Consider the following 23,287-nt stretch of genomic DNA (forward strand, 5'->3'; position numbering starts at 1 on the left):
AATGTATAGTAAAAAATTTTAATATTTTTACCACAGTTGTATAAGATTAAAATTAAAGTAAAGCAATATAACGAAAAAATGCTGTGTGTTGGTGGTGGTTGATTTTACCGACAGGGTGGTAAGATGATTTATTTTGGAACGAATTTCCGTCATCCCTTGTCAAGTTTGGTTTGCAGACAAACCGGTTTCGGCGTAGTGCTGTCTTTAGACCAACTCGAAATTCATGCGCATAATTTTCTTTAAAATACCATTTACAATGAAACCTCAAAGTTAAAAATATTTATTTACGCAACAGTGAGTAATATTCAATCTATACACGTAACTTTATTTAAAGGTACTAAATAATTAAAACTTCTCAGCTAACTCATTCTCAATCCGCACCTGGTGGCGATGGTTCTGCCGTGCTTGTGATTTGCATCGAACCTTGCGGCTGAATCTGTTGTTGTTGTTGTTGCTGTTGCATTTGTGGCTGTTGCATTTGTATTTGAGGCGATACTGTTGATGGTCGAAAAGCATAAGGACTTGGCACATATATAGCTGTGGATGGTGGAGGCATATGCGGCGGTGGCATTGAATACATCGAAGTTGGTGGCGTCATGTGTGTTGGCGGAGGCATTGAATGCATCGAAGGTGGTGACGTCATGTGTGTTGGCGGCGGCATTGAATGCATCTGAGTCGGTGGTGTCATTTGCGGTGGTGGGTGCTCCATGGGCGGTGCCAACTGTCCCTGCGCTGTTGGCATTTGCATTGACATTGGCGCTGGCGGATGTACATATGGATTAAAGCGAGGTGGTGGTGTGTGGTACTGAGGTCGTTGGTACTGATATGGAGCAGTGTATGGGGAACGGTAGACATGTGTGGGTGGCGGTCTGGGGTGATATTGTTGATTGTAATGCGAGTGCCAGCTGCTGGTATTTTGTTGATGATAGCTGCGCGGTGTATACGGCGATTGTGATCCAAAACGTTCTTGCCTCTTTTGATAATTTCCAGATAGATCGTTTCGCCTACTACCGCTGGGCCGTTCCCGCCTTTGTTTATTTCCCTCAAAAGCTGTGCTTAACCAACTTCGTTTCATCGGATCTTTATCCTTATCATCAGCATCAGCATCAGCATCATCGTCTTTGTCTTCTTCATCCTCCTCCTTAATACTCTGCCTCCGATGTTTGCGTAATTTATGGCGTGCTTCACGCTCCTCCTCATCATCTGAGTAATCTATATACCGCGGTGGCGGTTCTGTATCGTTCTCCCATGATGCATCAGACCCACGCATTTTCGTAAGACTTGAAAGTATTACATATTGTGTATGCTCCGATTTGGGCGCTACATAAACCACATCTCCAATATTTATACCTTTCTCGTGTATGTGTTGATTTGTATTAAAACGCACACAATACAGTGGATCAGCTACTTGACCCAACACATCGAACACAACGCCCAGCACGCGTTTTCCTTGTTCTAAAAAGAGTACAGTTTCCAAATCCAGTAAGATCGAGTTTGGCAATGCGCTTACCAGTAACAATTGATCTACAATGGAATGCACCCGACCAAATTCAATACACTCTTCGGCGGGCATTGATATGTGTAGGTCCTGAATAGGTGGTAAATCGTCAAGTAACATTTCGCCTCGTACCCGCGGCGGCTGACGGCGAACGCGGTTTTTTGTTTCTTTACCGTCGTTATCCCCGTAATCATCTTCATCACCATCATCATCATTATTCTCATCATCAATGGCCTCAATACGCTTGTTGATGTGTTTTGCAATTTTTGTTAAATATTCCGACTCAGTTTCCGATTCAGATTCCGAGGATATGGTCCCGCTAGAATCGGACTCAATTTCGACAATCTGCGAGCGGTAAGTTTTGTTAATAGCTGCTACAGGTACCTCGACTACTGACTCAGCTTCCGACTCGCTCGATATCGTTTCATCAGAATCGGAGCCGTATTGTGAGAGCAAACCAAGGCTAGATGATGTAGCTGAAAAGATATGATTAACTAAATGAAATGACAGTTGGCCCCAATAAATAAGACAGTTATACCATACCTTTGGCTGGCATCAACCGCTTTCCATTTGATATGATACTCTTTTCTGTTTGCGTTATATCCATAACTTCGATAACATCTGTGTCCGGCGCCATCCCAGCATCGGTTCCATCAACTATTACTATAGCATCGGAACTGGGCTTAGCCATCGCTTCCACTTCTAATGTTGATGTTTTGTGGTCTAAATCATCACTGGCCGGAACGATTTGAATAACGGATTCAATTACTACCGCTTCTTTATTGGAAATTTTTGCATGGTTTTCAGCATTGTTGGTTTTCTGGATTTCTTCTATTGAGCTGGGCACGCACATAATTGACGCTGCTTTCATTTCGCACTCATTAGATACCCCACATAAAACTTCCTCAGTAACCTTCTCCACTACCGGTGCTACATAATCAATCAGTGCGCTTGTGTCCATTTTTAGCATTTCGCAATCATTAGTGTCCTCACCTAGTACTTGCTTAGTAATCTTCGCCACTTCCGGTGCTATACACTCTACCAGGGGGCTAGTTTCCGTTTTTAAAATTTCGCAATCATTATTCTCTTCTCCTAGTACATCCTTACTAATCTTTACCACTTCCGGTGCGCTCGTGTCCGTTTTTGCCATTTCGCGATCATAAATCTCCTCACCTAGTACTTCCCTAGTATCATTCGCAACTACCGGGTCTACACATTCTATCAGTGCGCCCGTGTCCGTTTTTGGCGTTTCGCAGTTATTAGTCCCCTCTCCTAGTACTACCTTAGCAACCTTCGCCACTTCCGGTGCTACACACTCTACCAGTGTGCACGAATCGGTTTTTGCCACTTCGCAATCAGTAGTCCCCTCTCCTAGTACTTCCTTAGCAACCTTCGCCACTTCCGGTGTTACACACGCTTTCAGGGCACCTGTGTCCTCTATTGGTGCATTTTGCAAATCTGTGTTGATATCTAAATCATGCGTTGGTTAGATGGTTTTCCGGGTAAATATATATAAAGAAATATTACCTTCTTTGAGAAGCGCCGATAACACAGTTTGGTCAAGCACCTTAAAACCACTCCCTTGAGGATCTTCCATGAGCTCACTTTGGCTAGCCTCAATCTCTTTGTCCATATCAGGTTTTGTTGAGGATGTTGGTGAATAGTTTAATGGCTTTACGACTCCCCTAGCAAAGTTAGTGCGGTGGAAATCACGTGAAATCCTAAATTGTGTCTAAAATATAAACCACGAGCAATAACTAAAACGTGAAAACAAAACGTGCTCTTTTTAATAGAGATTGCATCACCGTATCAACAAATGATCGATAGCTATAATGGAAAGTCGATAAGATTTATTAACCCTACCACGTTCACCAAAGTCTGTGAAATTATTTGGGAAAGATTTTTAAATTCAGCCTCCTTATAATTAAATACTGATAGAGTGGCGAGTGTTGCTGTAAATCTGGGTCGTTCCGGTTACGTAGACTCGACTGTTGTGGGAACGATGGCAACCGTTTACACTTCATTGTTGCCCTGATCTTGAACAAACCTATTGAAAACACATTAATTAAAATAATAGGGAAAGCGTTTAGCCTTTATTTTTGAATGCAAGTTTAATTACAAGAATATGTTATAATAAATGCAATATAATGAAATAATAAAATTATAATAAAAATTAATTAATTTTCTGTGGTTAACTCTCTATAACCAAGGATTTTCGTCTGCGCTTGTAGATGCATGCATGTCGCTGTTGCCGCTCTCTAAAATTTCGCGCAACTCTTCATCATCTATTTCCATGGGCAGAGCTGCAGCAGAAACATTTGTTGTATTTTCATCTGAAATATTTAGTGTTGAGTTTTGAGATCCTAGCGGTAACGGCGGCAATGACACTGATTGTTGAAGCACCTCGGGCAAGGGCACGCGTTGGGTAGATGGTGGTGGCGGCGGTGGCAGACCCACTAAATGGGGAATAAAAAAAAAATATAAATACATATATGTAATTAAAACAGTTGCACCAACGCATAAAAAAAAATTACTCACCATTTGACATGCCCATTGCTTTACGCAGACTATAGGGATCAACCACAGCTGACGGCGGCAATTTCTTTGCAACATCACCGAGCTGTTGGCTAATTTGATGCGCCAGATGCAGTTCTTCGGCGCTAGCTTGCGGTACGAAAGCCAAGTGCTGCGGCAATGGTTGTGAAAGTCGCTCATGTTGCGTAGCGCGCAACTTCTCTATTAAATTTAAATTGTTGCTTAAATGCTCCTGCAGACGGCGAGTCAATTCGAAATTTTTCATTTCCGCTTCGATATTATCCAGAAATTCTATATCTATGCCAAGATCTTTGAGTGTACGTAAACGATTGAAATCAATACGAGTATTTTTGTACTTTTCATATTCTTCCTCGATTTGCTCGCGAGTTTCCGATGCTGTGGGAGTTATTGTTTGAAGACAACCAAAGCCGCCGGATGCACTAAAGCACTTGAATACTTCATTTTGCTCATGATTTTGTACTTGCATATCATAAAGATCGGACATTGCTTTGCTGTGTTCACCATTAGTCAGCATGTCTAATAGCCCATTGGCTAGCATGGATGCATAATTGGAATCCTTGGTAAATTCTAAAATGCTTTCAGCATACTCTGTGCTTGTAGCATCCCCTTTGAGAATGAAAAGTGTTTTTTTAGTAAAGAGAACTACTTTTTTATAAATAATTTTTTTCGCTTACCATATGTTCTCATAACCAACTGCGTTTCTTCTCGGCTTAAATTAGAGAAACGTGAATCAAAGCTTGGCGCGAAAGATGCAAAAGCACCATAATTAAGTGGCTTCACCATTTTTGCTTCGTTTCGTTTGTCCTCATGCGAGTAATATAGTTGTCCAGATCCTGATTCCAATTTACCTACCAACTCGCCAAGACTAACCACTTTTTCTGGCCCTTCATTCTCTTCTTTAAGTAGCACGTTCAAAGAGGTCGTCCCATCTTTTTTCTGCCGCAGGAAACCCATCTTATGTGCCCTTTCTTTTGCCGACAACCGCTTCTTAGCAGCCCGTGCTGCGCCTTGCACTTGCGCTAATATCTCTTCTGAGGTGAGATCATCCACATATGGTTCAAAGCGGGTCTTCGGTTCATTCTCTAAACGAATGGCACGTCTCTTCTCTTCCTCTTCCAACTGCGCTGGAGTTTGTTCCTCTGCACCGGTGGAAGCACCTTCATCTGCTGAGTCAATTGTGCCATGATGGTCATAATTACCAAAATCCCCATGTAAATCAAAACCAAGTTCTTTAGCAGTCAAATCACGCAAGTAGCCGGATAACGGTTTCAGGCTACGCAAAAGATTTTCAGGCAAGAGATGCTTGCTGCCCACTTGTAGTAGCCGTTTGGCGGCTTTATGATAAACAGTATCAACATGGTTATAACGGATAGCATTCTCGCACATCAATTTAAAATCGTCGGTAAATTCTGTCAGAGTACCGTACTCGCCATCATCTATTTTTTGACGTATTGTTGAGAAATCCATAGGCTTAGTAATTATTGACGAATAGCCGGGAGCAATATCATCGGTGACAGGCCAAGCAAAGAATTGGTGGGGATCTCTTTTTTCCAAAAAACGTAGTAAATGATCTAATAACTTATTCAGAGGCGATTTTTGTTGTTTAAGCTTAAGTACACAAGTGCGAGGTTCACGGCCAGATTCGCTTGATGAACTTGGCGTTTTTGGTGCCTCTAATTGTTTCGGTGTAAGTGCTGCTAAAGAACTTGTGCCACCCGGTGTGGAAGCTGCAGTCGAAGCTGATGGCGACGGAATGAGAAGCTACAAAAAGCGATAATTAAAAAATACATTCAATAGCACAACCGAAATAATTTGTAGCACTTACATCAGGCAAAGGTTTGGTTGGACTACTAACTCCTAAAGCACCCACACCCAAAGATGAAGATTGTAACGATGATGATGCCGGTGAATCTAGTAGCATATCGTCAGTTTTTCGTGGTACAATGGGCTTTGAGACCGGACGACAAGATGGCGAATTATCTGTGGTTATGCCAGCATACAGCAGTATATTCTCCGGTAATGGCTGTGAATCGCCATCTTCCATAAAGCTGAAACCATCTTGGCTGGAATCACCATCTATTACAGGTGGAGGCGCCACATTTCTCGGGCTGCGTTGTACTGTCGAAATCGTAGCCGGTGGTATATCTTCCAGCTTAATATCTTCGTTTGGCACTTCGACAGAAGCATCGCGTCTTTCGCCACCACTAGTCTGCTCATGACGCTCGCTGCGGTGACGTTTTTCCTTATGGTGTTTATGTTTCTTTTCACGATCCTTCTTTTTCTTCTTCTTCTTAGATTTTTTATGCTTTTCACCATAATACTCTTCCGCTGGTGGAAGGTCATCAGCTACAGGACTACTTGGCGCAGCAGACATCATTGCCTCTGCTGCAGTAGGTGGACCCGCAAGCGGTGAACCACTGCTGTATTCAGGTGTGGAATTGGAGCCTACTTTCAAAATTAGTTTCAAGCCGCGCTGCAGCTGCGAAGGGTCCATATTATTGCTATACTCTGTAATAAATATGGGTTTAATCACGGAAAAGGATAAAAATAAGACTTTAAAAATAATGTAAACCTTCATATTTTTCCCGTCGTTCAGATTTGTGTTTCTTGTGTTTTTTTGAGGATCCCATATTTTCTTTTGTGACTAAATAGACGCTGCCGCTTTCTGATGTATAAATTATTTACTATACGCGATTTTCAAGCAATTAAAATAATAAAAAAACCTATTATAAACCCAGACGCTTCCGCATTACACGTTTTTGTAAAATTTTTGACAGTTTTCTCCATTTTTTATTTTTTTGCCAGGTAGCTTTGTTTTTCATAAAGTGCTGTTAGACGTGGCAAGACAAAAATATTTCGAAAAGGCTACCAAATTGAGATATTTTAAAAAAGCAATTACATGAGCGGTCACACCTTGCAAACCGAAAACCGAATTGTCGGAAAATTTTATGAATACGCTCTTTGGCCTTTCACACTTTTCGGTGATAAATTTCTGGCTGATCATACGCCGAAATAAAATTTCGCTTTCTCAATTCGATAGCGAAATGCGTACAAAAGTTGCAAATATTGCCCCATCTGACACGACCTTTATTTGTCACAGTGCAAAAATCAGGGTTGCATCTACAATGGATTAATGCCGTGACTACACTGCCTTGCAGAAAATGGTGATTACACAAGCTCTCCTAATGACCTTTGCAGAGCAGTTCTGGCAACTGTCTTTTTGCTCACCACAGTATTTCGACAGGCAATTGTCAATTTTAGCAACTATCTTGAAAGCTCGTTCTGTCTTTCGAAATACATACTAACTGACAGATCTGCCAACGAGGGAGTGAGACCTTTTGTCTGATTATCTTTTAGTAATAGGTTTTCTAAAAATTAAAGGAAATTAAAAAAAATTTACATATATTTTTCTTTTTAAAAGATTAAGAATTTAAAACTGAAGGAAATTTGAATAAAAAAAAAACGAATAAAATAAATTAAAATAAAATTAAAAGCAAAAAAAATACAAATAAAAAAAATAAAATAGGTTCCTAAAAAATGAAATTAAAAAAATATATTTTTCCTTTTTCAAATAATATAATCTCAATATTAAAAGAAAATTTAAAATTAAAGAAACAGAAAAATTAATAAGTTCGTATATATTAAATGATTTTAAAAAAGTATTTTGCTTTTTAAAACAAAATCTATAAATTAAAAGAAAATTTAATTTAAAAAAGAACACAGATTATATTTTATAAAAAAGAAGAAAAATTATGTTTATAAAAATTAAATTAAATTAAGACACAATGTTTTTTTTTTTTATAAATCAATAAGATCTTAAAATTTTATTAATAAAATTGCCCTGCCAGAATTGCCCTGTTACATATTTTTTTAAATTTCTTTTAATTTTCGGAACTTACTTAATTTTGCTTTTTGAACTAATATTTTTTTTTTCGTTTTTAAGTTTAATTTTCTTTTTATCTTTAGATTTTAATTTTCAAAAAAGAAAAATATTTTGTTAATTTCATTTGATCTTCAGAGTTATTTTATTTATTTTTCAGATGTAATCGTTTTAAAGAGAATATTTTTTTATTTAACTTTAATTTAAAGGTCTCATTTACCCTTAATTTTTGATTGTATTTTGTTGTCTTCTTTAATTTAGTTACTTTTAATAATGTTGTAAAAATAAAAAGTATTTTTTAAATAATTAACTTTTAATAGTATTTTCTTCCTTTTTGATTTAATTTTCTTAAGAACAAAAAAATTTAATATTTGTTAGGTTTCGCAAAAATTTTTGGCATCTTCTGATCGGATAAACACAACAAAAATAAAAAAATTTAATTTCGTTTAACTTTTAAAGTTTTCTCTTAATTCTTACATGTTATTGTTTTAAATCGAAGAATATTTTTTTAATTTCATTTAAATTTTAAGAATTTATTTTATTTTTACTTTTCAAATTCAATTTTTTCGAATTAAATTTAATTTTTAGGAACCTATTTTATTTTTACTCTTTCAGTTAAATTTTTTCGTTTTAAAATTAATTTTCTTTAAATTTTTAGACTCTATTGTTCAAAAAAGAAAAGCATGTGGTCAATTTCATTTTATTATTAGAAAGTTATTTTACTTATCTTTGTAGATCTAAATGTTTTAAAAAGAAAAAAATGTATTTTTTTTTTATTTCAGTTGATGTTTAAGGTCTTATTTTATTTTTTATTTTACTTTTTGGTAATTTTTGAATTCAATTTTCTTTTGGTTTTTAGATTTTTTTGTAAAAATAAAAATATTTTTTTAATATTTAACGTTTAAGTAGTATATTATTATTTTTGATTTAATTTCTTTCTTTTTCTAGATTTTTGATTTGATTGTTTAAGAACAAAAAGAGTTTATTTTAATTTAATTAATTTTTATATTTGCTTTATTTTAATTTTTTAAATTAAATTTTCTTTTATTTATCACTTTTTTTGTTTTAAAAAGAGAAATATGTATGTACATATATAGTATATGTTTCCTTTATTTAATTTTATTAAAAAAAAACTTATTGCTAAATGGCGAAGAACATAACGCTAAGACCTCCTCGTTAGCAGATCTTTCAATTAGTCATTCGAAAGACAGTAAAGAGCTTTTAACAGAGTAGGCAGAATTGCCCTGTAAACGAAATCTTTCAAACTATCTTGCCTAATGTGTTTCAATTGTCTGGCAAAAGACTTTCAACTGTCTCAGCCAGAATTTAACTATTATTCCCCAACTTACTTTTTTTTTTTAAATTTGGTACAACTATCGATTACAAAATTATTCTTTCATCGATAAACGAGGAAATAAAATAAATTTTCAACTATCAAGCAAAAACAAAAATATCAACCCTATCAATACACCATGATTTAATTTTCAAGCACAAAAAAAAAAAAAAATAAAATTAACTTTCTTCACTTTCGCTGAAGCTTCTAAATTTTAAGTACAAATTTATACTTTTGGTTTATTTAAATAAAAAACAAATAAAAATCACCTTTAACTATCGCAAAAAAAAAACAATAAAAAAAAGAGGAACATAACAGCCGATTTTAATTTAAATAGTTTAAATTTACCAAACATGGTCGGTCGACAGCTTGAAGGAGTTCCGGCAGCCGTTGAAACATATTTTAGTCCACTGGTTATAACGGGTAAACCAAAAATGCCTGAGGAGAAACCGTCCACGCGCACAGAAATGAGCACATCCTTCAATAGCATTGTGGCGACAGTGCATAACAAACTAAGAAGTACGTAAGTATGTACATGGATGAATAAATAAATCCGCGGGGGGGATNAGTGCATAACAAACTAAGAAGTACGTAAGTATGTACATGGATGAATAAATGAATCCGCGGGGAGGGGACATTTTTGTTTTCTTTTTTTCTCTCTTTGTTTTAAACTTAAATAAAATGTTTTCCTTCCTTCTATTGTGCTAGATCAAAAAGTTCGAAAACTGAAACAACCCAAAATCCCAGAGTTGCAAACAGAGGAGCTGAGCAGCGGCGTCGCAGAAACTTCAGCAAAACATTCTTCTATAGTTAAACCCGAACAGGTTGAAGCCACACCCGATGCGAAAACGATTTCTCCAAAGCTGACTTCATCACTGAAAGCCACATCCATACCACAAATAAAGGCGTTACGTGCTCATAAGCAACAACAACGCATGCGTCATAATGTCCTTAAAATAACCGATTATAATGATCCAGTTAGTCAGAAGCGCATACTCGAGGTTAGAGCACAGAAGAGAATTCTAGAAGATATGCTCATGCACAATCAGCGTTTACAGCGCGATCAACACGCCATCGCTATGGAGGTACAAGCGATGCGAGAACATGTACGAGATTTAGGTAACAAATTGGATATATCACTAAGGAGACTAACAGAGCGACCGATCGCAAACAGTCAAATTTTAGCAAAATCTAAAATGTTTCCAAGACCGCAAAAGTTTAATCCAATGCCGCTACGAAAGTCAGTCATTCCTCCTACTAAAACGACCGCTCCACAATCTATACTGAAGACTTCGTATTTACCGACAAAATCAGCAAATCCAACAGCGCAGAAGGCCTACAGTCCGACACGATATGGATCGAGTCCAACACGCAATGCGGCAAGTCCTACGAGGAATACGGGTACGAAACGTTGACTGCTGACTTGTCCAGCCATAGGCCTACGCACGCGCTGGCGCTAACTTCAAGATATCTAGGAAAGTTGCACGCAATTGGCCGCTGCTGTGAGACAGAAATTGCCAAGCGTATCTAGTCCGGACAGAGCTAGAATTCCGTTCATACAAAAACGTTCCATGGGCAAGATGTGGCCGCATGCCGTACGTCCTGATTGTACATAGCTTCTGAATGCTTGTGGCTTGCTTTGCAGTTAACATGGTCAGTGCGTGTATTTAAAGAAACTTCTATAAAAAGTACATAGCTTGAAAAATAAACAAAAAATGCAAACATTATGATCGCTNAACAGTCAAATTTTAGCAAAATCTAAAATGTTTCCAAGACCGCAAAAGTTCAATCCAAAGCCGCTACGAAAGTCAGTCATTCCCCCTACTAAAATGACCGCTCCACAATCTATACTGAAGACGTCATATTTACCGACAAAATCAGCAAATCCAGCAGCGCAGAAGGCCTACAGTCTGACACGAAATGGATCGAGTCCAACACGCAATGCGGCAAGTCCTACGAGGAATACGGGTACGAAGCGTTGACTGTTGACTTGCCCAGCCATAGACCTAGGCATGCGCTGGCGCTAACTTCAAGATATCTAGGAAAGTTGCACGCAATTAGACGCTGCTGTAAGACAGAAATTGCCAAGCGTATCTAGTCCGGACAGAGCTAGAATTTCATTCATATAAAAACGTTCTTTGGACAAGATGTGGCCGCATGCCGTACGTCTTGATTGTACATAGCTTCTGAATGCTTGTGGCTTGCTTTGTAGTTAACATGGCCAGTGCGTGTATTTAAAGAAACTTCTATAAAAAGTACATAACTAGAAAAATAAACAAAAAATGCAAACATTATGATCATGCCTAAATAGTTCTCCATACTAATCAGAGCCACTTCGATACGTTGACTCTCCGAAACGGCTGGAAAACCGTTCAAATCAAGTATATCTAGCGTCTCTAAGATTATTCTATTCACGGTGCGACCTGCAGCAAAGATTTTTTCTTGGTTAGGCAGATATAGTTTCTTCGTCCTGTTTGTTCCCTATTTTGCAAGTCTGTATCCTGCGAACTAATTTCTCGTTGAATGTCTCCGAGGGGCATCCTAGTGCAACAGCCTTGGAATCTTCCAAGTAGANTGCAGCAAAGATTTTTTCTTGGTTAGGCAGATATAGTTTCTTCGTCCTGTATGTTCCCTATTTTGCAAGTCTGTATCCTGCGAACTAATTTCTCGTTGAATGTCTCCGAGGGCGCATCCCAGTGCAACAGCATCGGAATCCTCCAAGTAGGCTTTGGCTTACGCCAATTCATCGGCCATGTCACTGCCTGCAATGTTTCTATGGCCGCGAGTCCAAACAAAAGAGACGCTTATTGACGCAGACACTGACCATAATTCCGTTTTGCACCTCCGGACGAGCTAGGCTTTGGTGACTGGTGACACTTGGCTGTCAGAATATGTTGCTGCTTCCTCTATTTTAACGATGCTTTCTTCTAGCACCCTATAAGCTTCAAAGATGCATAATACCTCCGCTTGGAGGTTGCTGGCATAATTTCCTAGACGGAGAGACTTGGAGATGCCGAGTTCGTCAGAGTACACCTGTCCACACACTGCAGTCCATCTTTGAACCGTCGATAGAGAGAGAGAGATTGCTTTTTTATCGGCCACTTTGCCTCTCCTCTACTCTCCGGATGGGAATCTCACCTAGTGCCGGTTTCTCCATCTCTGGTCAACACTAATCCTCCGTTAAACATCGTTATCGACCCGCTGTTATATGCGTGGAATGAGAACGTCGATAACGATGTTTAACCGGGGAGTTAGCGTTAACTAGAGTTGGAGAAACCGGCCTTTGCCACGGTATTTTGCCCTGCGTTATCCTCTCAAAAATATTTTGGAGCAAAACTTCTTTCGTTTGACACTCGTATTGTAATATTGCATTTAACCTCTTATTAAACTGAACCGGAAGTTTTAAACTGATGGCAACCCTCTACAAAAATATTAAATAAATAAACCTTACTTAAACTTTTTTCTTCAAAAGTATTTAGCAGTAATCCTGCAAACCAAAGTTCCCGAAATCTTAAGGAAATCGTTAGGAGTATCTAATTTCTGTAACGATTTTTTTTCGAATTTTCAATGAAAATTATATGAAGGGGTTAACACCAACTCGTAAAGAAATTTCTGTACGAAAAATAAAGAAAATTCTGGAAAAATTTTGAAAGATATTGTTCACATAGCACCATTATTTTCGTTGCTTCACAGATTTTCTTCCGAAATTTCTGTGTCTCTACACTGGGGTCTTGTATCTTTCTGTGAAGAATATCATGTCCGTTGTGTTTACGTTAACCCCTAGCCCCGCTCGAAATTCCCATAGGTCAATAACTTTCAGGGCACGGTTCACCACGTTATTAAAAGTACCTACATACATAGGTATTTCCCTGTTACTATTACGGTTATGTCGACAAGATATGCCACTAGTCTTTGTGATTTCCCCTCGAATTCCTTTAGTAATTTTTGGACCGTTATTAGCCATAATAGTGGTGAGAGTACACCACCTTGCGGTCTGCCTCTGCATGCTTGCCTGGTTACCCTAGCGTCGTTCCATTCCGCTCTTATTTTACCGTGGCCTAAAAGTATGTTTAATCCACAACGAGATAGCGCCTACTGATACGATTATATTCATATTTAATATTTAGCTTCATCAGAAATACTTGAATTCAAATGCTTTCTTNAATCCACAACGAGATAGCGCCTACTGATACGATTATATTCATATTTAATAGCTTCATCATAAATACTTGAATTCAAATGCTTTCTCAATGTGTTTTACTAACAAGTGTAGTGCAGTATCTGTGGACTTGCCCTTAGTGCACGCATGCTGTGTCTTGGCCAAGATGCCTGGCGACAGAGTGCCGCTGATGCAAAACTTCAGGCCTGTGCTCTTAAACCATTTGTGATATATAACTTTCAGACGAAGAAATTTTTAGTATGTATTCATTTGTGTATATGTAAGCACATACATACATATGTATGTAGATATGTAGTATCTCTAATAAGCAGATAAAAAAAAAGATTAGCTAGAAATAAAAGGCTTTTTATAAAACGCGCTGCTAAGCAGTTTTGCCTGCGTTCTCACAAAGTCAAGTACTTGGCGTTAAATCTAAAAAAAAAAAAACTGAATTTGAATCTGCAAGATGTTTACGCGTAAGTTACATAATGCTGATCCTAGCAAAGCCACAACAATACCCGATCCTGCTGCACCAAATTATCGGCTCGGCGATTACAGTTATGGCAAAGAAGGAGTGCGTGTCTTTCAGCTAAAGAAGGATGGACCACTGCACAGTGTGACCGAGTATAAAGTGCAATCACATATGCGATTGCGCACACATAAGGAATACTATGAAGGTAAGTAAACAAGGACTTGAAAAGTGCCACCGAATTGAGAAGATCTTAGCCATAAATATAATTTTACCTATCATTTTCAAAGCCGACAATTCGGATATTATCGGCAGCGATGTACAGGAGAATACCATCTACGTGCACGCACAAAGACACGGACTACACACACCCGAGGAATTTGCGCTGACACTAACCGAACATTTTCTGCAAGAGTATGATCTAGTCGCCGAGTCGAATGTGATTGTTGAAGAGTTGGCGTGGGATCGTTTCGGCGAGCAGGAGCGTCAGGGCTACTACAAAGACAAGCGTCATAATCATGCATTCATGCGCAACACGAATGGCACTCACAGTTGTGAGGTTGTGAGACGAAGGGGTATGTGAACTTTGAGATTTTCGAACGCTTTTAGATATAATATTGATATAACATATTTATATATTAGATATTTCTACTCTACATATCGTCGCCTGGATAAAAGATTGTCGTATGTTACTTGCGGTGGGTTTGTTACTACTAAGTTCACCAAATTTTTAAATTATTTAATTTTTAACCGACTTCACAAAAAGGAGAAGGTTATCAATTTGTCGGATATTTATTTAAATTTTTATTTGTTATTTTATGTATGTTACCGCATAACTTTGAACCACTTTAACCGATTTAGATTTAGTTATTTTTTTTTTTTAAAGAAAGGTGTTACCTCACAGGTGGTCCCATTATAATTTGGTTTTAAACCGATCATTGGATCATGAAGAGACTAACGATAATCTTAAACTTTTATATGAGAACTGAAGTTGAATTCGTTTTTTGCTTAAAAATTACTTGTTTTTTTTTTTAGTTTATGAAGGATTTTCTTTAGTAAAATTTTGTCGTATGCTTGATTTGTCAACAATTTTGCATCCACTTTTTATTGCATACGAAAAAATGTGATAGAAATTCGTACTAAAGTAACGATACACAAAAATGGATAACGTCCTTTGAAAGATCTTGTTTTAAGATACAAACATGTCAGCATCTATAACTAAAAGACGCCAAAACAGCGCCTACGACAATTTTTATCCAGGCCACGATATGTACATACTTATGTATATACATGAGACCGGACCAGAAAAAAAAGTTTGCGGTACACCCCTGAGTCCAAATAATGTCCAAATAATTTTTTGCAATGTAATTTCGAATTTTTAATTTTTTTATTCGACTGAACGTGGGGGTCGCACAGCGCACTATGGGCCAGCATTTAAAAAAAAAGTTAATCAGTTTGAGTGAAAAATAAAGGCTCCAGTGAATTGTGAACACTATATCGATGGCTGAGTGGAAGATCGACCTATCTCGGCTGCCAGTTCGAAAACGCTCTATCTCAAAAAACTTTTCAAGAACGCCCTATTTCAGAATTTTATTGAAAAACACCCTATCTCAAAATTCGGTTCAAAAATGCCCTATCTCACTTCAAAATGTATTGAAAATATGCTGTTATAGGGCGTTTTTGAATCGGCAGCTGAGATAGGGCGTTTTTCAAACGAATTCTGAAATAGGGCGTTCTTGAAAAGTTTTTTGAGATAGAATGTTTTCGAACTGGCTGCCGAGATAGGTCGATCTTCCACTCAGGCATCGAAATACCAATTTTGGTTTACTGTGCTGTAACAGTATTTGAAACTACCCCTGTCTATTTTTTGGAGGGCCGCCCTCCTCATTAAATAAGTTTTATCTTGAAATATTTTGATACTTCCAGTGAAACTATTTAAAAAAAAAAAAATTATTGCCGAATGTGTGTAGGTGTCACTGAAAAAATTAAAAAGGCGCACCCTAGGTTCAGTGCTGCCAGAAAATTTTGAGGCTTATAGGTAAATTCTTTGAACAAATAGCTAAAAATTTGTTTCATAGCCAAAAAAATAGCTAAAAATATTTTTCTTCAAAAATAGCCAAATAAACGTTTATCTAAAAAAATAACATCATATTTGAATGTATTTTTTTAACTAGATTATTATAACGCAAACAAATATGAACTCAAATATTTACATACATTGAATTGGAGTAGCAAAATATCTTATAATTGTGACTAGTGAATATTAATACAATTTTAGCTCAAATCTGCAATTCTATTCGTAAAATATAAAAATGACCTTGGTTTAGTTTCACAGTTATATTACCTTTTCATTTCGACGAATCAGTGAAGATATTGCTATAGGGCTGTTCACGATGTTGTGGAAATGGTCTTGGAATTGAATTTGTAAATTTTTTGCTTGTTGCCATGGCAACCGTGTGCATTTAATTGTTGTGAATGAACAGCCCTAATATTTCAGGATTTTTTAAAGGAATTTGGAATTTGCAAAATATGATTATTTCATAAAATTATTTCAAAAACCAAATTAAAGAGCAAAATCTATAGAACTAGGGTAGATAAAATTTTTTCTTTCTTAAGAATAAGTAAGCAATGAAAAGTAGATGTTAAGGACTAAGATACACCCAACCTCATTCTCAAATTTCGTCCTTCTAACTTTACAAAGCTTAAGAAAATAATATTAATTAAAATGGCATTTTCAATCCTCGTAATTTCCGAATTCTCTCTTTCATTTAGTACCCATATTGTTATTCTACACTGTACTGAATTTTTTTAAACAATTTTTTGAAGTAATCATATCTCTGAAATTACAGGGTCCTTCTAAAAAAAATCTGATGCTTGAGGGCAAATCTACAAACGTAGTTTTACTATAGTTTCGTAAGCATATTGATTGCTTCGTGTGTTTCAAATTTTTGTTTGTTTTCGTCGCAAGGAGCAATCGATATAACGAAGAAGGATTATTTAGGCATGTCAGAATACCAATTTTTGTACTGTTTGATATTCATTAAAATGATAAAACTCCGTGTAAAAATGGGGAAATTATAAAAAAATTATAGCTAAAATAACTAACCCGATTTAAAAAAAAAGCTAAAAAAAGCTAATAGCTTAACGTCGAACGTAATATATAAATCTTGCTACAAAATAGCTAAACTGGCAACACTGCCTAGGTTTGGCAAAAAAAAATAATGTTTTGAAAAAATACTTCAGACTCAGGGGTGTACGACGAACTTTTTTTTTTGTTCTCGTAGTTTTTTTTCGCAAGAATGCGGCAAAACCAAACCAAATTGAGAACAAAACTGACGAGAACGTTCTCATTGGGAATTATATAAGCACAAAACCCTGTCCCTGAACGTTCCCAGAGAGAACAAAATGCGAACAATACTTTCTGGAACATCTCTAAGAGAACAAAATCCCCACAAATTTCTTCTAAACGTTTTGGCAAAAAAAAAAACGGGAACAAAATTGTTACGAACTATCTGTCGAAGAACAATTTGGGAGCTTAAGTCCCAGGAACTTTCTTACAGAGAACGAAAATGGAACAAATCTAGTCTAATAATTATGCAAATGAAGTTAACGAAAGATTTAGACACGAACTTTTCTTTAACATAAAATGAAAAATTGTTCCATAAATGGACAGTTCACCATAATGATAAAAGATCTGGAAGTTGAAATGATTCAGCTTTCGTCTGGCTTAGAATTAACATCCGTGGTTCTCACTGAAAATTTTTTTCCTCCGAACACGCAGACGCTTCTCTCATTATTAAACATACAAATTTCAGATGCCCCACCATTGTTGATTGGAAATTTTCATGGCTTGCGTATTGTGAAGACAGCGCGTGCGCCATTCACTGGCTATGTGAAAGGTGACTTATATTCGGAAGGCGATATGGATGATCGCATACTATGTACAGAAGTGCAGGCGCGTTGGCAGTATTCCAAAGTGGATGGCATTGATTTTTCCACTCACTGGCTGAGGGTACGCGACTTGATTCTGCGTTCTTTTGCTGGCGATCCGGTTGAGGGTGTGGTCATTACTAGCGTACAATATGCAGCATATACAGCAGAGCGAGCGGTGCTTGATGCTATGCCTGAGATTTGCAGCATAGCAATAAGTTTTCCGAATTATAGACATTTTCCGTTTGATTTCTCACGTTTTCCACCGATCGAGCCGAAAGCTGATGTCATTATTGTCAGTCCACAGGATACACCTTTGGGCATTGGTTATGCCCAATTGGATCGGCTGGAGGAATAGCTGGCAATTTATACGAACATATTTTTGCGGTCGTTTTCAAGTGAATATGTTTTTAATAAATTTATTTCGTAAATATATTTCAGTGTTTTAATCTTAATAGTGTGGTTCTCATCAAGACATATTTAACAAACTAGAAGTGACAACCAAATCGAACTCTCTTGTAGCAAACTATAACGTGTCAAAAAAACTGTAAATAAACAAATTAACCCATTGAGGTGCGAGTGCTACTATTACTAAAACTTGTATAAATACATATGTATAATAAGTAAGTTTTGAAGATTACTTCAAAATTATCCTCAAAGAATTTTAACTGCATACTAATTTTACGTATATGTACATTAGGGTGGTCTTAAATGTAGGAAGCAAATTTCTACCAGCAGATTTCCTAAGCCTCAACCCCTACGTCGATGCAATTGCAGTCGAAGATATTACATATAAATTTTGGTCACGATTGGAGACGATTGAGGCGTGTCGCACAGGGGGAAAAGTTCAGTTTATTTTCTGCACTTCACAGATGCTTTTTCATAATTCGGAGATACAAAACAAAATTTTTTATTATCATTTTAACGTGTTGCCTCTGACGGGATTAGCAAATAAAAGCAAGCATCTCTACACACTCAGCTACAGCCGATTTATAAGTGTGTTTTCAAATGTTTAACTTGAATCAATTTTCTTCGTCGTTTGATTTGGTTCTGCACTTCACAGAGGCTTCTTCGTAATTAAGGAAAAACCAAAACCAGAAAAAAAAATTATAAAAATTGTGTGTTGCCGCTGAAGGCATTCGTACTCGAATCTGCTGGAAGCCAACAAGTAACAGAGAGCACCTCTGTGTCGACAATCTCATTGTACAAGTAAAGGAAGGTGCTGCCTTCTCGCCCCAATTGAGCTGTGCCCAAAGGTTCTGCAATTAAGTTCCCTTATAGCAGCCAGTGCACATTTAGCAGTATGGTTTTCCGCGTTTAGGTCAATGAGCAGGACGCTAAAGGTGTTCTTACACGATATGTATTTGCATCTGTAAATGTGACTATTTCAATACATATGTAATTGCGTATGTCTAAATTCACAGTCTTTATTTAACTATTTAAAAATACGTTCTTTGAAAACGAAATACATAAACTAAACTCAGATGATTCTATCTGTATGTCAGATGAAAACAGAAACATTTCTATTTCGTATGTACCTGTATCTGCTTTGTACAGAAACAAATCTAATTTGCCTTTACACGATATGTTGACATTTCCATATGTAAAAAGTGGCATGTACACATGCAACTACATATCGTGTAAGAACACCTTAAGTATTCTTTCTAGAACAGCCATTGGAGTGAACTTCGACACTCCAGTGGCGTGAGGGCGCCTAGCCCCGCTCGAGATGCCCTTTAGGTCAAAGACTTTCAGGGCGCAGTAAATCACGTCAATGGTAGTTAGGGTTGCCAACCGTACTATAATATATGATATTGCACTATTTTTTGGGTCTGCGTACTATATACTGTTGGAAAAAAATATAGTGTGCAAAAATATTATATTTCTTCAATTATAAATATATTTCAGTTATTTGTAAGAAAGAAATGTTTTAAAATGAACGACATTTATACTGAAATATCAATATTAAAATAAATATACTTTAAAACAATTGGCCCACAGATCAGAAATGGTAACATTTTTAAAAATACTTAGAAAGATTTACCTAATTTACTTAAAATTATTTCGCTTATGCTCTCTATTCCTGCAACTTCAGCATTCACAAAAAAATTTTTTCTAATAAGAATTTGAAATGGTAAGACGAGAGAAATAAAGCGAATATCTCACTAATAAAAAGTTAAATTTTCATTTATATTAATTTAAATATTGATAGCGATAAAGCATATGGTACTTTCAAAGAAGTATATATTTTTTTATAGAGGAAATGCATAAGAAAGAAAGAAGATGTACACTTAAAAAACATTTTTACTTTTTATTTAAAAAAATACTATATACATATATTTGAAGTGTACAACTTTTTTTCCAGATTTTTTTGAAAAAGTACTATAAATTTCTTAGAAAATGTTGGCAACCCTAATGATAGTGCCACTAGTTTGCATTCTCTCCTCTCGGGTTCCTTTGGTGAGAGTACACCACCTTGCAGTGTGACTCTGAGTGCTTGCCTGGCTACGCTATTCTTATTTTTCCGTGGTCTAAATATAAATATTTTAATATTTAATCCACAACGAGATAGCGAGTTCTACGCCTATTGATACGATGATATTCAGATTTATTAGCTTCATTTAAGACATTATCAAAAGCTTCGGAAATATCCAGAAATACCCCTAAAGCACATACCTTGTATTCAAGTGCCTTTTCAATGTTTTTTACAAACGAGGCGTGCTTAAAATCTTGGTTAGAAGTTTCCTAAGCCTTTCGACCTCGTTTGTTTTATTCAACTTATCACAGAAGTCCCTCAACATAACCAGGAATTTTTGTGTAGAGAATTTCCAGCTGGGGATGTTAAAAATTTATATTATTTAGTAATAAATTTCAATCAGGGGGAACATTATCGCTTCAGATGCAAATTTGTAGTATGTACATACATATGTATGTATTCATATGTGTTTATGCAAGTACCTGCATGTGGTATCTCGAATAAGCAGATAAGATAGATGGTGGATTAGCTAGACATGAAAAGTCTATTATAAAAAGCCGCGCTAATTATTATTGCGCGCATTCTTACAAAGTCAATTACTTGAACTGAAAACTGCAAGATGTTTACACGAAAGTTACATAATGCTGATCCTAGCAAAGCCACAACAATACCCGATCCTGCTGCGCCAAATTATCGGCTCGGCGATTACAGTTATGGCAAAGAAGGAGTGCGTGTCTTTCAGCTAAAGAAGGATGGACCACTGCACAGTGTGACCGAGTATAAAGTGCAATCACATATGCGATTGCGCACACATAAGGAATACTATGAAGGTAAGTAAACAAGGACTTGAAAAGTGCCACCGAATTGAGAAGATCTTAGCCATAAATATAATTTTACCTATCATTTTCTAAGCCGACAATTCGGATATTATCGGCAGCGATGTACAGGAGAATACCATCTACGTGCATGCACAAAGACACGGACTACACACACCCGAGGAATTTGCGCTGACACTAACCGAACATTTTCTGCAAGAGTATGATGTAGTCGCCGAGTCGAATGTGATTGTTGAAGAGTTGGCGTGGGATCGTTTCGGCGAGCAGGAGCGTCAGGGCTACTACAAAGACAAGCGGCATAATCATGCATTTATGCGCAACACGAATGGCACACACAGTTGTGAGGTTGTGAGACGAAGGGGTATGTGCATTTTGAGATCTTTAAACGCTTTTAGATATAATATTGATATAACATAATATCTACTCTACATATCGTCGCTTGGATAAAAGATTGTTGTATGTTACTTTCGGCGGATTTTGCCGCCAATTTGCATGGCATACGAATTTAATGAAAATTAGCAACCCTTTTTACTCAATATCTCGGAAACTAAAGGAGATATGAAAAAATGGATAACGCAATTTGAAAAATATTATTTTAAATATATACATAGCTGCATCTATAAGTAAAAATCGATAAACTGGCGCTTGCAATCATTTATCCAGGCGGTGATATTGTATGTCAATTAGGGTGGTCCAAATTTTATTTATTAAAATGTTAAGTTCGATGGTTTTTGTAAATGGAAACAAAGAATACACGCACATATTTTTGTTAAAAAAAAAAGATATTTACAACTAAAATTGATACTTTTGGACCGGAAAACTGTTTCTCTTTACGAGGCTTTCAATAATAATAGCCAATTGTTTTTGTTAATACTAACGATTTTTATTGAATATTTTGTGGTTTTAGGGGACTCCCCAAATTAAATAGTTAATATTAATTAATTTTTTAATCAAAATTTGGGTTTTGTTATTGGAAGTCTCCTAAAGAGAAACAGAAAAATATTATATGTTAAGAATTCTATACGATTTCTACGAAAAATTGATTTTTCGCCATATAAAATAGTTGGAGGCATTTGGAACTGTCTTTAACTTTAACTAACAAAACTGACTTTAATAACAAAAAACACGTGTCTTCTATTTTTCCATTTAGAAAAATCTTAGGGGATAAGAGTTTTAAATTTCAAACTTTTCTCCACACGTGTATTTTTAGACTACCCTAATCCATATTAGACCGGACCACAAAAAAAAGTTCGCCGTACACTCCTGAGTTTAAATAATTTTTTGCAAGGTAATTTCGATTTTTTTTATGAACGTAGGGCATTTACTCTAGAATTAATTTTTTATACAATTCTTTATGAAATTTACAAGCGACCTGTTGACCCCGATTTTTGAATTTAGGTTTATTTATTACAAAATTTTTAGCGTGCAGAGAAAGTGGCAATTTTGAAGAAAATTTATTCACCCCTTCCAGTTGATAAATTTTATATAATAAAAACTAGTTGAAAATCATTGCATAAGAATAATTTGAAAGGTTATACAAAAAAAATTCACAAAAATGTAATTTTTTTTAATGTTTAATGTCCTATAGCAGATTGAATTTTTTATGACATTTCAAATTATTCTTGTGAAATTTAGTTTTGTTTTGGGTGAAGCCTACATTTGTTTTCAACCAGTTTTTATTATGTAACATTAATTAACAGGAACAGGGGAATCGATTTTCTTCAAAATTGCTATTTTCTCGGCACTTTCCACGAAAAAAATTTATAAACAAATAACAATTCAAACATCAGCTCCAACAGGTCTCTTGTAAATATTATAGGCTTTCATTAAAAAAAAATAATCAAATTGCTTAAAAAATTAAGGTTCCGGAGGATTTCGAACAGTAAATTTCAGTTTCAAACCACTGTGAGTCGCCTTTTTACATTTTAATAATTTAAATTTTTATTACAGTGGACCTATTTAAGAAACTATTTTAATTGCCGAATGCATGTAGGTGTCACCGCAAAATGTAAAAAGACGAACGCTAGGTTCGGCAAAAAAATAAGAGGATTGAAATTTCCTTGCAAAAANCCACTGGCTGAGGGTACGCGACTTGATTCTACGTTCTTTTGCCGGCGATCCGGTTGAGGGTGTGGTGATTACTAGCGTAC

At 36.3% G+C, this 23,287-nt stretch overlaps 5 protein-coding genes across 5 annotated transcripts; 3 read left to right on the top strand and 2 right to left on the bottom strand.

Moving 5' to 3' along the window:
• Positions 1–257: 257 nt before the first annotated feature.
• LOC108375846 (H/ACA ribonucleoprotein complex non-core subunit NAF1) lies at positions 258–3,309 on the bottom strand. Its single transcript, XM_017631992.1, has 3 exons — positions 3,026–3,309; positions 2,042–2,968; positions 258–1,974 (listed from the first exon to the last, which is right to left on the bottom strand). Exons 1-3 carry the CDS (start codon positions 3,129–3,131, stop codon positions 371–373), a joined length of 2,637 nt encoding a protein of 878 aa, XP_017487481.1. The 5' UTR covers positions 3,132–3,309; the 3' UTR covers positions 258–370.
• Positions 3,310–3,394: 85 nt separating this feature from the next.
• Positions 3,395–7,043, bottom strand: Brd7-9 (Bromodomain containing 7/9). Its single transcript, XM_017631996.1, has 5 exons — positions 6,627–7,043; positions 5,880–6,562; positions 4,729–5,815; positions 4,037–4,660; positions 3,395–3,954 (listed from the first exon to the last, which is right to left on the bottom strand). Exons 1-5 carry the CDS (start codon positions 6,682–6,684, stop codon positions 3,698–3,700), a joined length of 2,709 nt encoding a protein of 902 aa, XP_017487485.1. The 5' UTR covers positions 6,685–7,043; the 3' UTR covers positions 3,395–3,697.
• Positions 7,044–9,554: 2,511 nt separating this feature from the next.
• On the top strand, positions 9,555–10,682 carry LOC108375847 (uncharacterized; the record flags this gene model as incomplete). The annotated part of the gene is made up of 2 exons (XM_017631993.1): positions 9,555–9,786; positions 9,976–10,682. Coding segments are annotated over 2 exons (939 nt in total), but the record flags the coding sequence as incomplete, so codon positions are not given.
• A 3,210-nt stretch (positions 10,683–13,892) lies between these two features.
• LOC108375849 (uricase-like) lies at positions 13,893–18,299 on the top strand. The gene is made up of 4 exons (XM_017631995.1): positions 13,893–14,103; positions 14,186–14,470; positions 17,711–18,223; positions 18,284–18,299. Exons 1-3 carry the CDS (start codon positions 13,893–13,895, stop codon positions 18,181–18,183), a joined length of 969 nt encoding a protein of 322 aa, XP_017487484.1. The 3' UTR covers positions 18,184–18,223; positions 18,284–18,299.
• Positions 18,300–20,797: 2,498 nt separating this feature from the next.
• On the top strand, positions 20,798–23,281 carry LOC108375848 (uricase-like; the record flags this gene model as incomplete). Its single annotated transcript, XM_017631994.1, has 3 exons — positions 20,798–21,131; positions 21,214–21,498; positions 23,213–23,281. Coding segments are annotated over exons 1-3 (565 nt in total), but the record flags the coding sequence as incomplete, so codon positions are not given.
• Between the last annotated feature and the right edge of the window lie 6 nt (positions 23,282–23,287).

The sequence above is a fragment of the Rhagoletis zephyria genome, unplaced genomic scaffold, assembly GCF_001687245.7.
Source record: "Rhagoletis zephyria isolate East Lansing unplaced genomic scaffold, Rhagoletis_zephyria_1.1 Rzeph_scaffold_09523, whole genome shotgun sequence".
Lineage (NCBI taxonomy): Eukaryota > Metazoa > Arthropoda > Insecta > Diptera > Tephritidae > Rhagoletis > Rhagoletis zephyria.

What these genes read in the sequence shown, in the direction of transcription:
- LOC108375846 (XM_017631992.1), bottom strand. Translation starts at nt 3,131, where the DNA reads ATGGACAAAGAGATTGAGGCTAGCCAAAGTGAGCTCATGGAAGATCCT. An exon ending in ATCGGCGCTTCTCAAAGAAG is followed by an intron (nt 2,969 to 3,025) that starts GTAATATTTCTT and finishes CGCATGATTTAG; the next exon opens with ATATCAACACAGATTTGCAA. An exon ending in GCGGTTGATGCCAGCCAAAG is followed by an intron (nt 1,975 to 2,041) that starts GTATGGTATAAC and finishes ATATCTTTTCAG; the next exon opens with CTACATCATCTAGCCTTGGT.
- Brd7-9 (XM_017631996.1), bottom strand. Translation starts at nt 6,684, where the DNA reads ATGGGATCCTCAAAAAAACACAAGAAACACAAATCTGAACGACGGGAA. An exon ending in ACGACGGGAAAAATATGAAG is followed by an intron (nt 6,563 to 6,626) that starts GTTTACATTATT and finishes TATTTATTACAG; the next exon opens with AGTATAGCAATAATATGGAC. An exon ending in GTTGGTTATGAGAACATATG is followed by an intron (nt 4,661 to 4,728) that starts GTAAGCGAAAAA and finishes TCATTCTCAAAG; the next exon opens with GGGATGCTACAAGCACAGAG.
- LOC108375849 (XM_017631995.1), top strand. Translation starts at nt 13,893, where the DNA reads ATGTTTACGCGTAAGTTACATAATGCTGATCCTAGCAAAGCCACAACA. An exon ending in ACATAAGGAATACTATGAAG is followed by an intron (nt 14,104 to 14,185) that starts GTAAGTAAACAA and finishes TCATTTTCAAAG; the next exon opens with CCGACAATTCGGATATTATC. An exon ending in TGAGGTTGTGAGACGAAGGG is followed by an intron (nt 14,471 to 17,710) that starts GTATGTGAACTT and finishes TACAAATTTCAG; the next exon opens with ATGCCCCACCATTGTTGATT.